This window comes from Podarcis bocagei (assembly GCF_964188305.1).
Source record: "Podarcis bocagei genome assembly, chromosome: 16".
Taxonomy (NCBI): domain Eukaryota; kingdom Metazoa; phylum Chordata; class Lepidosauria; order Squamata; family Lacertidae; genus Podarcis; species Podarcis bocagei.
The window spans coordinates 17,562,518-17,575,582 of NC_138142.1; the positions used below are offsets into that span (position 1 = coordinate 17,562,518).

General features: G+C 45.8%; 1 protein-coding gene and 2 long non-coding RNA genes across 3 annotated transcripts in view; all 3 read right to left on the bottom strand.

Moving 5' to 3' along the window:
* Positions 1 to 13,065, bottom strand: part of LOC308576115 — a 46,055-nt gene that overhangs the window by 12,127 nt on the left and 20,863 nt on the right. The gene's annotated exons all lie outside the window — the stretch shown is intronic.
* Positions 695 to 4,566, bottom strand: COX6A1 (cytochrome c oxidase subunit 6A1). The gene is made up of 3 exons (XM_081175237.1): positions 4,378 to 4,566; positions 2,291 to 2,430; positions 695 to 945 (listed from the first exon to the last, which is right to left on the bottom strand). The coding sequence occupies exons 1-3, from the start codon at positions 4,502 to 4,504 to the stop codon at positions 859 to 861; spliced, it is 354 nt and encodes a 117-aa protein (XP_081031363.1). The 5' UTR covers positions 4,505 to 4,566; the 3' UTR covers positions 695 to 858.
* LOC308576102 lies at positions 2,588 to 3,849 on the bottom strand. Its single transcript, XR_014003088.1, has 2 exons — positions 2,884 to 3,849; positions 2,588 to 2,849 (listed from the first exon to the last, which is right to left on the bottom strand). It is a non-coding gene; the product is annotated as an uncharacterized lncRNA (long non-coding RNA).

Here is a 13,065-nt window from a genome sequence, read left to right on the forward strand (position 1 = left end):
ATAGGTGGACAGCTTGTGGACAGCTTACACCACTGGTGCTCTTCCCTGAACTAGGGAAGATACTTGCTGTATAAGTAGCTAAGATACCAGCTGTGAATGTCAGAGCTCAAGTCTTGCCTGCCTCTGCCATCCATTCAGTTCAATGGCCTCAGACAAATCTCCACCTCAGTCAACGCAGCTGCAACAGAGCTACTGGTCTGTCTTAATAGGTATGTATATAGAGCACTATGTAAAATTCCAATAATTACCAATTCATTTAGTCAAATAATCTTTTAAGTATGTAGCCCTCCTCAGTATTGGAGGCTGTGATTAGTGCATAAACCCACCATTAGCTCCTTCACCGGAGGTAATAGCCCTTCCCTAACATAAGCTGGATAAGAATGTGTTTTGGGTTGCAAAAATAATAATATTTACTTCCATGAAAATTTTAATCTAAACTAACGCATAAGAAATACAGTGGTTAAGAATCAGAATGCAGGCAACAAATGTGGCTGTTCTCTGCTTTTCTCATCCCTTTGCACAATACAGAGAAAATTTATCACTTCATTTCATAACATAATCTGCTCAAACATGAAAGAATATAAGGAAACCATACAGTGGTTCATGTTCCCATTTTCCCACTGCTGTTCAAGTTGTCTTAAACCAAAATTGTAGCTTCCCCAGGATAGTTAAGAAAAATCACAGAAAAACTTGGTTGAAAGTGTTTTCTTTTTAATGTGACCTCTGGAACAATACATTCTGCTAGAGGTCAGAACTTCATCATTTCATAGTATAAGGAATGGAGAGCACTGCTGGTCCCAACGTGGGTCTTGGTCCAGCTACCTTAAATGGTCCACATGGCTGGTATGATGCAATTGCTTAATGGTCATCTTCATAGCCAGTTGGCAGAGCGTTAACATGGGGGTTGTGGAAGAAAGTATGGTTCCCATCACCCCATGGGAAGGGCTATAGAAAGAAGAGATTAAAGTTTTTAGCAAGCTACAAAGCAGGAATTCAACTACTTATAACAGCTTATAAATGAAAAAGGCACAGTAGATTATTTAAAAAAGCAATTATTCTGAAAATGATGCTTGAAAAGCACTAATTAGCACCAAACAGGAGGCTAGATCAGAAGTCACTGCTACAGAGCAGGGACAACTTGGAAACAGTAGTTTCAAAGTTACCGGTGACTCAAAGCAGATTACAATTAAATACAAACTACCAGCAAAACCGAGAGACAGAAGACAGAGCTGACACTAAATTATAAAAGATAACGGCTCTTTCAGTCAACACCACTCCCTGAATTGGCTACACTGAACATGGTAACCTATCCCAGAGCTTGGGAGCCCCTCCTAGAAGATTCCTCTTAGCCATGGTCATTAGACCGTCTGGAGGGCCTCAGGTTGGGGACAACTGAGTTAAACTAAAGGCTTAAAATGACAACTGTATAGAATTGTAGATTCATAGAATCATGGAGCTGAAAGAGTCTCGGGGTCATCTTTTTAGCCCAACCTCCTGCAATGCAGGAATCTCAACTAAAGCAGCCATGATGGAAATTAGAGCTCTTTATCTTTAGGTATGTACATCCCACCCTGTTCCGTTCAGACCAGTGGCTGGGACAAAGTCACGTGGGTGGGCCCCAGGCAATGACCCAACAGGGCCATTTTAGTAGCTATTGGGACATTTAGAAAAAAACAAAACACACATATATTTCAAATGCACTTTAAAAATGTTTTAGTGTAAAATAAAAGATAGATAACAAAATAAAATAAAGTGGGACTAAAATGGCACTGGCTATGGGGTGAAGGGCAGGGCACATCTCAGGCTGGTGGGATCCACTTCATTTTTCATTGGGCACCCCAAGATCAACTGGCCAGAGCTGGGTGCAAGAAGACCTAGCAGACAGAATCAAACAATACAGGGGTTTTTTTTTGGGGGGGGACAGTCTGTCTTTGCTTTTTAAGTTGATCATTAACATTGCCATTTTTTCAGCTACCTTTTTTTTAATGAAATACAGCTTTTGCACTAACATTTACTACCTTTCTCTACTATATAATTTTGGAAAGTGGCTTGCCTCTTGAGATCTCATCATCAACCTATCTGGCATGATGGATCCCAAGGCGGGGGAATAGCATGTTTAGATACCACGGGATGCAGCTTTGAATCCAGATGGGAGGGCTGAACCTTTCCAAACTGCACTGATTTGGAAACCTCTTAAGGCATCATCATCCAGTTTGGTGCCATCTCCTTGTTAAGTCGTCCAAATAAATAAAGAACAAGACTTGCTTGTGGACAGGTTTGAGTCCAATACCTTGGTCCGGAGGCGCAGATGGGCATAAGGAATGAACTCTGGCCTTTCATGTTCTTGCTGAGACTTCAGGTAGCAGTTCAGCATACACACAGCAACTCCAGGCAAAGCAACCACGAAGGACAGGATCTTCCACATGCGAGCTAATGGAAAGAATTCACACACAAGCAGAAACTGATTGGTTGCCCTGTTTTTTTGCAAAGGGGAAAAAAGCACAGGACTGATAAAATTAATCCCTGAATGTCAGCTTCTTTATAATGGGATCCCTCCTCTCAACTGGCCAATAACTTAAGCAGTGTGTTTCAGAACAGTTTGCAGGCACTTATGGTTGGCGGGGGTGGGGAGTAAGGAAAAATAAAAGAACCTCAGCTTAAATTGTGCTCTTTTTAGAGTATGAATGTAAGAAGAACCTAGTCGAATTAGATCACAGGCATTGTGTTATCAAAGCAACCAACTAGATTTCTCTGGGAAGCCCGAAAGCAGGACCAGAGTACAATGCTCACCCCCAGCAATCATTATTCAGAGCTATATTGCCTCCAATACTGGGAAATAGCAACCAGAGCTAGTAGTCATTAATAGCCTTATCCTTCACTGACTTGCCTAAACCAGGCTCCTCAACCTTGTGCCCTCCAGATGTTGCTGGGCAGGGTGGGCCTTTGGTTTGATCTAGCAGCTAGGACTGGGCGATATATCAATATATAATCCAAAAGTGGTTTGAAGTCCATATTGTGATATCGGTTTCATAATTTCTGACCTGGCAAAATATCGCAAATCAGTGTGTGCGTGTGTGTCTCCACTATGCAAAAATCACATTTCTGGGGGAAACCGTGAAGCCAGCCAATGCTCTTGATTCCTGCAGCCCGTTAACTCTGCCAACTCAGCTCTCCCCTGCCTCCTACAGGGAGCAGCGAATCACAATAGCAGTCCTTCTCCATTGCCAGCACTAAGCAACTGGTAGACTGCTTCTGACCTTGGAGGCCCTATTTAGCAGCCACCAGAAAAAACGTAGGCCAGTGGCAGGGCAACAGCTTCACATATAAAAGGTCTTAGGTTCCATCCCAGATAAGGATTGAATCCTATCTCCAGATATGGCTGGGGAAGACTCCCTTCTTGAAACCCTGGAGAGATGATGCCAGTCCGTGTAGGCAATGCTTGGCTAGATGGACCAATGGCCTGACTCGGTATAAGGCAGCTTCCTATGATCATTTGGGGGAAGCAGGCACACGAAAGCTCATACCAATAACTAACTTAGTTGGTCTCTAAGATGCTACTGGAAGGAATAACTAACTTAGCTGGTCTCTATGCTGCTACTGGAAAGAATTTTTTTTAAAAAGAATATTTTGTTTTGACTATGGCAGACCAAAACGGCTTTGTTGTTGTTTAGTCGTGTCCGACTCTTCATGACCCCATGGACCAGAGCACGCCAGACCCTCCTGTCTTCCACTGCCTCCTGCAGTTTGGTCAGACTCATGCTGGTAGCTTTGAGAACACTTTCCAACCATCTCATCCTCATCTCATCCTTCTCCTTGTGCCCTCCATCTTTCCCAACATCAGGGTCTTTTCCAGGGTCTTCTCTTCACATGAGGTGGCCAAAGTCTTGGAGCCTCAGCTTCACAATCTGTCCTTCCAGTGAGCACTCAGGGCTGATTTCCTTAAGGATGGAGAGGTTTGATCTTCTTGCAGTCCATGGGACTCTCAAGAGTCTCCTCCAGCATCATAATTCAAAAGCATGAATTCTTCGACGATCAGCCTTCTTTATGGTCCAGCTCTCACTTCCATACATCACTACAGGGGAAACCATAGCTTTTACTATACGGGCCTTTGTTGGCAAGGTGATGTCTCTGCTTTGTAACTAGCTCTCTGCATAAGGTTGGGAATAGATTCCCAGCCTGGAACCCAGGAGAGCTGCCAGTACGTGTAGACAGTACCAAGCCAAATGGACCAGGGACCTGGCTCGGCACAAGGCAGCTTCCTTTGTTCGGTGCCCAGAGGCGGCCTTGTCCACCCCCCCCCGCCCGCTCTCCTTCTTGGCGGCGCCGACAGGACCGGCCTCTTCCCCGCAAGGTCACCCTATCACAGGCCCCACTTACTGGACCCGGCCTCGCCGTGGCCCGACGCCGCTGCCGCCGAGAGGAGCCGCTTCAGCCCGGCCCGCGGAGTTGGAGCCACCAGCTGCCGGGAGGCCTTCCTGAGCACGACCGCTGCCGCCGTCGCCATGTCGCCGCCTCTTCTCGACTAGAAGACTTCGGTCGCTCTCTCGGTGCCGGAAGCGGATGTAAGGAGACGGAGAGTGGGCGCTTGCTAATGACGTCAGCACCAGGGGGAGCGATGGGAGACATAGCGCAGAGGGCGTGCTTCCAACATAGACTTGTAAGGTATAGATTCACGCACACAGGACTCACTTCCGGGTTGCTTGGGGCAGACGTGGGAGCTGCTGTTTACAGCAATGAAGGAATCTAGCATTTTAGGCTGCCATCCTAAATCCGCTTGAATTCCCCATTTAATTTAATAGATTATTTAGGGTTGTGTTTGCTGCCTGTTGTTTCTGATTCAGTTGTTATCTAATGTGTGTGGGAGGAAAGAGTTTTGTTGTTTGGTTTGGAGATTTTAACTTTTAAAAGTGCAAACTGGGCAAAAGCAGGCTTCAGATTGCCATTGGGAGCTAGACAGATCTTGCTTCAGCCGCAGGGGTACTTTTGAATGGGTGGCACACTGATATTCCTGTGGATCAGGCGAACAATTTGCAATTAGTTCTGTTCAGAATTATCCATACAGCTTAATTACCAAATGGAAATATTACCAAATGGAAAACCAAATGACCAAATGAGATAAGTAACAAAATTGTCCAGTAGCACCTTAGAGACCAACTAAGTTTGTTCTGGGTATAAGCCTTTGTGTGCTTATCATGACCTAGCAACCCAGTGGAACACAGCCGGCAGAAAGGGTGGTGAAAGTTGAATTCCTCTAACTTGATCCTGAGCAGATTCTGGAATACGGACAACTTAAGCTGGTGTGATCTATGTCATCATAAATTCTGCCAACTTTCTAGAGTTAGGATTGTTCTGTTATGCACACAAAAGCTTATACCCAGAACAAATTTAGTTGGTCTCTAAGGTGCTACTGGACAATTTTTTAAATTTATTTTGACTGCGTCAGACCAACATGGCTACATACCTGAATCTCAAATGAGATAAGGTTATTTATGTATGCAACAACTGCAGCCCGTGTTTTGTTAGCGAGGTCCCAACCAAATGGAATAATGGAGCGAGGTCCCAACCTAAGAAGTAGGGCAACTTAAGTTGACAGAATATGTGCAACTTGCAGACTTAGCATATAGAATAAGAGAACAAGAAGACCATTTGTTTTAAGAAGATTGGAAAAAGTTTATTGACTATATGGAAAATAATTGTACATAGCTGAAAACGTTGGCAGCATTAAGATAAATTCAACAGTGTAAAATAAGTAAATTTTGAAGGATGCAATAATGGAAAGCTGATTGGTATTGTTTTTGTAAAATATGCAGGGATTTAAGATATGTAAAATGAACCATAGAAAGAGAAGAAGGGAAGTCACTGATACTTCAAGGATGTAAAATAAGTATTTGAAATTGTAAAACGGAAAACTTAATAAAAATTATTTTAAAAAAGAAAACCAAATTACCCCAAAAGCTTGCTGGAGGTGCTATTGAGGTTGCTGAATATATTAATTTTATGAATCTGGGAACTAGTTTGATAAAGCTGCTGAGAATTGCAGCTCTGTGAGACTACAGTTCCCAGGATTCTTGGGGAAAGGAAGTCATGTGCTTTAGGTGTGGAGCTGCTGTGTAAACCTAGTTTCATGGATATTTACTGCTGGTGTGACCCTTTGACCAAAGAATACAGAGAAGAGCTCTTCCTAGCTTATAGCAGTAATAGATCCTGGAAAGCCTGGAAAGATTAAAGCAGATCCTCAATACAGACCTGGAGCATGGCTTGTGAGTAGAAGAGGAAAAACTGGCTTGTGGAAAAGGAAATAGACACTGGGCTCTGAAAACCATTTCAGCAGTGGAGGCTTGTCTGTTAGACTGAATGTAGTAAGTGACACTTTCTAGCCATGTTTACCTAAGTATATAAATCCCATTGGATTAAGCAGGAGGACCAATTATTTCTGAGTATAAATGATTATAGTTAGGCTATTAAAATCACCTGTAGGATGGGCATAGGTAGGAGGACCAAGATGCCCATCTGTGTACATCTCTTGTTTTCTCCTCTCTTGGGGCTGGCAGTTTCCACTTGACAACAGCAATATGATGGCCACCAATTTGGTTAACTTTAAAAGGGGGTTAGACAAATTCCTGTAAGGGAGGGGGGCACAGTTCGGTGGTAGAGCATCTGCCCTGCCTGCAGAAGACTCCACGTTTGATCCCCAATTGCATCTCCAGGTAGGACTGGGAGAGACTCTCATCTGAAACTCTGAAGAGCCACTGCCAGACAGTATTTACAGAACTGAGCTAGATGTGCAAGTAGATAAATAGGTACCGCTCCAGCAGGAAGGTAAACGGCGTTTCCGTGCGCTGCTCTGGTTTGCCAGAAGCAGCTTACTCATGCTGGCCACATGACCTGGAAGCTGTACGCCGGCTCCCTCGGCCAATAAAGTGAGATGAGCACCACAACTCCAGAGTCGGCCACAACTGGACCTAATGGTCAGGGGTCCCTTTACCTTTACTGAGCTAGATGATCCATTGGTGTGACTCAGGAAAAAGCAGTTTCTTGCATGTCCACATACAAACAGATGCATCCCAGTTTGGCCAGGCTTTCCTTTAAATCAGGGGTCTGCAACCTTTAAGACAAAAAGAGCCACTTGGACCCGTTTCCGAAGGGGGAAAAAACTGGGAGCCGCAAAACCACTGCGACATTTAAAACAAATATATCTCCGGAGTCGCGATCTGACAACGGGCGGGAAGGTGACGTCGGGACGGTGCGTGACTAACGCATGCACCGCCCCCATGCGACGTCACAGCCAGTACAGCGCCCGCCACAGTGGGGAGTGTCGGGGCGCACAATGCGCCTCCTCCCCTCGCTAGTATCTGCCCCGGAGCCGCAGCAAAGGTGTAAAAGAGCCACATGCGGCTCCGGAGCCGCGGGTTGCAGACCCCTGCTTTAAATGATCAGGCCTCCCACCCTGTTGTCCAGCGGCCAAACCTCCCCATCATAGTGTCCTGCACTGCTGGGCATGGTGCTGTATTCTGCAAATTAAAAAATGGTGTGGGTCTGATCCTCTGGTCTGATCCAGCAGAGATCTTATGCTCAAAAGTGAGTAGAGCCACAGAGGTGGCTTTTACAAGAATCTTATATTCCATCCACACAAAAGCCAGGGTTTTCTTCCACCTCATCTGTCCACCAGGCAAGCAAGGAAGATAACATCACTCAAGGAGGGTGTAGGGCAGGGTCAGCGAGGGGTTTGGCTGGGGAGAGTGCATTAGGCAAGACAGAGAGACATGGAGGGCCCCATTCCATGCCCATTGGCTTCCCTCCACTGGCCTAACATAACAAACAAGGCATTGCTAACATTTTAGGCGAACAGTCTGGAGAAACCGCCATCAAGTCCTGAAAGGTGGATAAATCATTGGTAGTACTTGACAGTTCCACGGGGCGGCAGGCTGAGCTTTCTACCGGTGGCTGACCCTGGAGATGGGATGTCCAGGCGACTGTTTCACATCTCAAAACATGCATTTTCTAGGCGGGAATGTAGATCTGCTCTAATCATGTAATTTGCAGGGTCGTTGTGCGGATAAAATGGGATAGACCCCATGAATACCACCCTGATCTCCTTGGAGACATGCCAATGTCATAAAAGGAATAAATAAAATCCCTTCCCTGCAAATCCACCACAAATTAGGCGCTGAGACCCCAAAGGACCTCAGATGCATTTTATTAATTAAGATGTTTTGCAAACACACTACAGTGGTACCTCGGGTTAAGTACCTAATTCGTTCCGGAGGTCCGTACTTAACCTGAAACTGTTCTTAACCTGAAGCACTATTTCTGGGTTAGCGGAGTCTGTAACCTGAAGCATATGTAACCTGAGGTACCACTGTATACCTTGTAAAGCACATTCCTTTCTGGCCAAGAATTCTGGGAACTGCAGTTCCTTAAGTCTTGCTGGAAATTGAGAAGCAGCGGAGGCTGGTTTCGTGAGGCACTGCCCCCACCAACCTCAGCCTTTTACTTGTCTGCCTTCTTACTGATGAAGCAGGTGCCACTAGCAACCAGCTTCCTCCTTCTTAGTCTCTGTGTTGCCCTTGCAGAACTCAGCAGGGATGGGGAGAAAACCAGAACTGAGTTGGCTCTGGCGCCACCTACTGTTGGGCTCCCAGTGGGCACCAGCTTCCAGTGGTGAGAGATAAAACTACAGCACGCAGAATCTTTGAGGGAAAGAATGTGGCTCTGAATGCATTTCATAGCGGGTGGAAACAGAGAATGGTAGAGTTAGAAGGGACCCCTAGGGTCATCTAGTCCAATCCCCTGCAATGCAGGAATCACAGCTCAAGATTCCCCGATAGATGGTCATCCTGGCTCTGTTTAAAAACCTCCAATGAAGGAGATTCCATCACCTTCCAAGGTGGTCCATTCTGCTGCCCAACAGCTCTTAGAAAGTTCTTCCTAGTCTTTAGTTGGAATCTCCTTTGTTGTCACTTGAATCCACTCGTTCTGTTCTCTGGAACAGCAGCGAAAACAATCTTGCTCCATCTTGCATGTGACAGTCCTTCAACTATTTGAAGGCGGCCCCTCCAGAAGAGGAGATAGATAGATGATAGGTAGATAGATAGATAGATAGATGATAGATAGATAGATAGATATTTGTGTGTGTACTCATTATACCTTTAAATTATTATTATTAATTCCTTTTCTATATCACTTTATATTTTTAGGGGGGGAATCTCAAAGCAGTTTACGTTAAAACATCAAATAAAACAACCCAGAATAAAACATTATTGAAGAAACTAAAATATAAATTATACATTCAAAGCAATGGGAAACTAAAACATGATATTAAAGTTTTCAGGATGTAACATTACAAAGGAGGTCAGCTACAGAATGCACATTTTAACGCAGCAAACTTAACCCACATATGGGAAACATTACTAAACAAAGTTAAATATAAAATGCACATGTAAAGCAGCATAATTATCAAGCGAATAACATATCTTAAGCATAGAACATACAAGTACATGCTTCTGCTGGGAGGGCTGTGTCTGTAGAAGCTCAGGCTCAATGACTTGAGTCTGCACTAAGAGACAAGATGGTCTCTGGCCTCTTCAGCAGCCTCAGCTTTTGTAGCTGGAGTCAGTCAGGGCCCTGCCTTCAGAACTCACACCTAAGAGGGTATAGACCCAGTTCCACCCACTGCATGCCCTGATAGGCATCAGGTTGGCTACTGTGAGAACAGGATGCTGGACTCGATGGGTCTCTGGCCTGATCCAGCTGAAGGGATCTTCTTGTGGTCTTTCTTAGGTTCCTCTGTTTCTGAACTTGCTTGCGAATCTGAACACAGCTCTCACTTGGAATGAGGCCTTTTATGGTTTCTGAAAAGTCCTATCTTATACTGTAGAAGAAGATGCCTATGAAACATGTATTATGCAGATGAATGCATGTTTTTCATGTTTTAAAGGGTGCGTTTTAATAGTGTAGAATGTGGATTTTATCGGTGTGCAATTCTTTTTCCCCTTCTTTTTAACTATTTACCCAGAAGGTGAGCTATGCCTTGGTGCCCATGAGAAATGGGACAAATTCTGGGCTGTTCAGTCCACCCTTGGATGCTGCAAACTCTTGCATCACTTTCAACACGGAAAAAAACCCTGTTTGCCTCCTTTCCATAGACGTTCACTGGCCAGTCCTGGCTGAGCAGCAGCAGAGACAATGATGGGACAAAAGAGAAGATTTGCCCCATTCTTTTCTCGCCTGTCTCCAGCCTTCTCCACCCCTTCAGATCTTGCCCTGCCCCTCCCCTTCTTTTTACAGGGACCCCCATCCATCTACACCGCAAGGCGGAGGGCAGGGGGTGGGGAGGAATGCCATTGTCCTGTCTTCTAGGAATGATCTGGAAGCTCTATGCAAATCTTCAGTTGAAGACCCTGGGAACTGGGCCTCTGGGGGATGGGTTTAGCTATGGGGTCTGGGGGAGGGGGAGATGTTCGGCGATCTCTTAGCAGCCCAATGCAGTATCAGTTCAGTAGGCAGGGAATTCCTTCTCCTTTCTCTTGTTTCCTTGGAAGGAAGGACAGCATGATACCATATGTTGTGTGTGCATCCTCCGACATGTATAGCTGCCATGTCTTCTGAGCATCTGGGATGTTCATTTGGTTGGTCTGATGAGCGTAACTACCCAGATGCCTTTTCTCTCCCTTAAGGTAAAGGTAAAGGGACCCCTGGCCATTAGGTCCAGTCATGACCGACTCTGGGGTTGTGGCACTCATCTCGCTTTATAGGCCAAGGGAGCCAGCATGCAGCTTCCGAGTCATGAGGCCAGCGTGACTAAGCTGCTTCTGGAGAATCAGAGCAGCTCACGGAAATGCTGTTTACCTTCCCGCCGGAGCGATACCTATTTATCTACTTGCAGTTTGACGTGTTTTCGAACTGCTAGGTTGGCAGGAGCAGGGACTGAGCAACGGGAGCTCACCCCGTCGCGGGGATTTGAACCGCCAACCTTCTAATTGGCAAGTCCTAGGCTCTGTGGTTTAACCCACAGCGCCACCCGTGTCCCTTCTCTCCCTTTATAGATCACATTATCCTGAATTTTGTGGTGTAAAAGCAGCAGCTTGCGCACCTTCCCCTTCCAGGGAGCCCTTTCTGAACTGCCTTGTTGGCCGTGTTGCCCCTCTGGGTTGCAAAGAATCTTGGGAGCTCATATATGTCCATGCATAGCAGGGTCTGTTACAGTCTTTCCCAACGTGGCACCCTCCAGATGTTCTTGGACTACAACTCCCATCAGCCCCTGCATCATCCAGACGTGCTGGCTGGGGTTGATGGGAGTTGCAGTCCGAAAACATCTGGTCTTTTAGGCCGCACTGCTGCTGCTGCTGCTTCATGGGGATTAAGAAACCAATGTTATCCTCAGGCTGCGTCTTGCAGGTTAAGTGGTTTGCAAGCTGTCTTAACAGGTAAGCTGGCCTGTCGTTACTGAGGTCATTCCAATGCTTTCTAGAGTACCTGCAGTTTGATAGCCATGGGTAGTCAGGCACATAACTCAAGAAGAAGCGGTGGCGTAGCGTGGGTTGTCAGGGCCCGTGGCAAGGCACGTTCAAAATGTGCATGGCTGATTTTGAACAATGCATGGAAGGCAGTGATGATCACCAACCTCGTTGACTTTGTTATAAGAATTGTAAGGTCTCACATATAGAATAAATACTCATAAATGCACACATATCTAAATATATGAACCATGAAGCCATTTTGACTCTCCCAATGATCTCAAATATTCCTCTGCAGTAAGGGAGGCAAATGGAGAAAGCCTTCCCATTGCCTTTTTGCTTGCAAATCCTGCCTTAAGGGCGTATTTGTGTATGAATAGGGTGAGCCTGTGACCTGGATTCAGGAACTAAAGTATTAACCATCACAAAAAAATGGCCAGACTGTCTAGGTAATGCAATCAGTCACCGTTATCAGGTATCCTGGCAGACACCTCCTCTGCTGTAGACAGCCTCCTTTTGTGGTGTATGTATGCTGTTTTAGGGGGTTGGTCTTGGGCAACAGGGTGGGCAGTTTCAAAAATCTATATAAGGGCTTGTGCACCATTTTTCAAGGTTCTCCCTCTTGTGTGTGGTGAGTGGGGACCCTATTGCAACAGTTCCTTTAATAAAGATCAGGCTTACTAGTTGCTTTGCTTCTCAATATTCTCTGGTTGGCTTCTGTTTTCTCCTACCAATAGGGAACCCACTTAAGGACTCTATATAGGCTCCAAAATACCCTATAAGTGAAAAGAAGCAGTTTTTCTTATAACAACTTTAAAATAGAGTCGACAAATGAATGGCGGATAGGGCTATCAATGGCTAAGGTAAAGGGTAAAGGGACCCCTGACCATTAGGTCCAGTCATGACCTACTCTGGGGTTGTGCGCTCATCTTGCTCTATAGGCCGAGGGAGCCGGCGTTTGTCCGCAGACAGCTTCCGGGTCATGTGGCCAGCATGACTAAGCCACTTCTGGCGAACCAGAGCAGCACATGGAAATGCCGTTTACCTTCCCGCCGGAGTGGTACCTATTTATCTACTTGCACTGATGTGCTTTTGAACTGCTAGGTTGGCAGGAGCAGGGACCGAGCAGCGGGAGCTCACCCCGTCGCGGGGATTCGAACCGCCGACCTTCTGATTGGCAAATCCTAGGCTCTGTGGTTTAACCCTCAGCGCCACCCGCGTCTCTTATCAATGGCTACTAGCCGCAATTGACTATACTCTGCTTCCACGGTCGGAGGCAGAAAAGCTTTTTAATACCAGCTGCTGGTAGCCACAGGAGAGGAGGGTGCCCTCATGTTTGGGTCCTGTTTGCCGGTTTCCCACAGGCATCTGGGGAACCACTTTGAGAACAGGGCTGCTGAACTAGATGGGTATCCTTTGGCCTGACTGATTGGGCTCTTCTGCTGTTCTTACATTTACGTTCGTATGACAAGGACCACTTATCTTCATTCATCCACATTTGCTTGCAGGGTGTTTACACGTCATCCTGTTCATCATTCATTCACCCCACACTTTTCAGCGCATTTCCCCACTGCTTTCCAAACCACAATTAAAAACCAAAAAAAGTGTT

Coding starts and splice junctions, on each gene's coding strand:
- COX6A1 (XM_081175237.1), bottom strand. CDS start 4,504: ATGGCGACGGCGGCAGCGGTCGTGCTCAGGAAGGCCTCCCGGCAGCTG. Junction 2,431..4,377: donor CCACGGCGAGGCCGGGTCCA/GTAAGTGGGGCC, acceptor TCTTTCCATTAG/CTCGCATGTGGAAGATCCTG. Junction 946..2,290: donor ATCTGCGCCTCCGGACCAAG/GTATTGGACTCA, acceptor TTCTTTCTATAG/CCCTTCCCATGGGGTGATGG.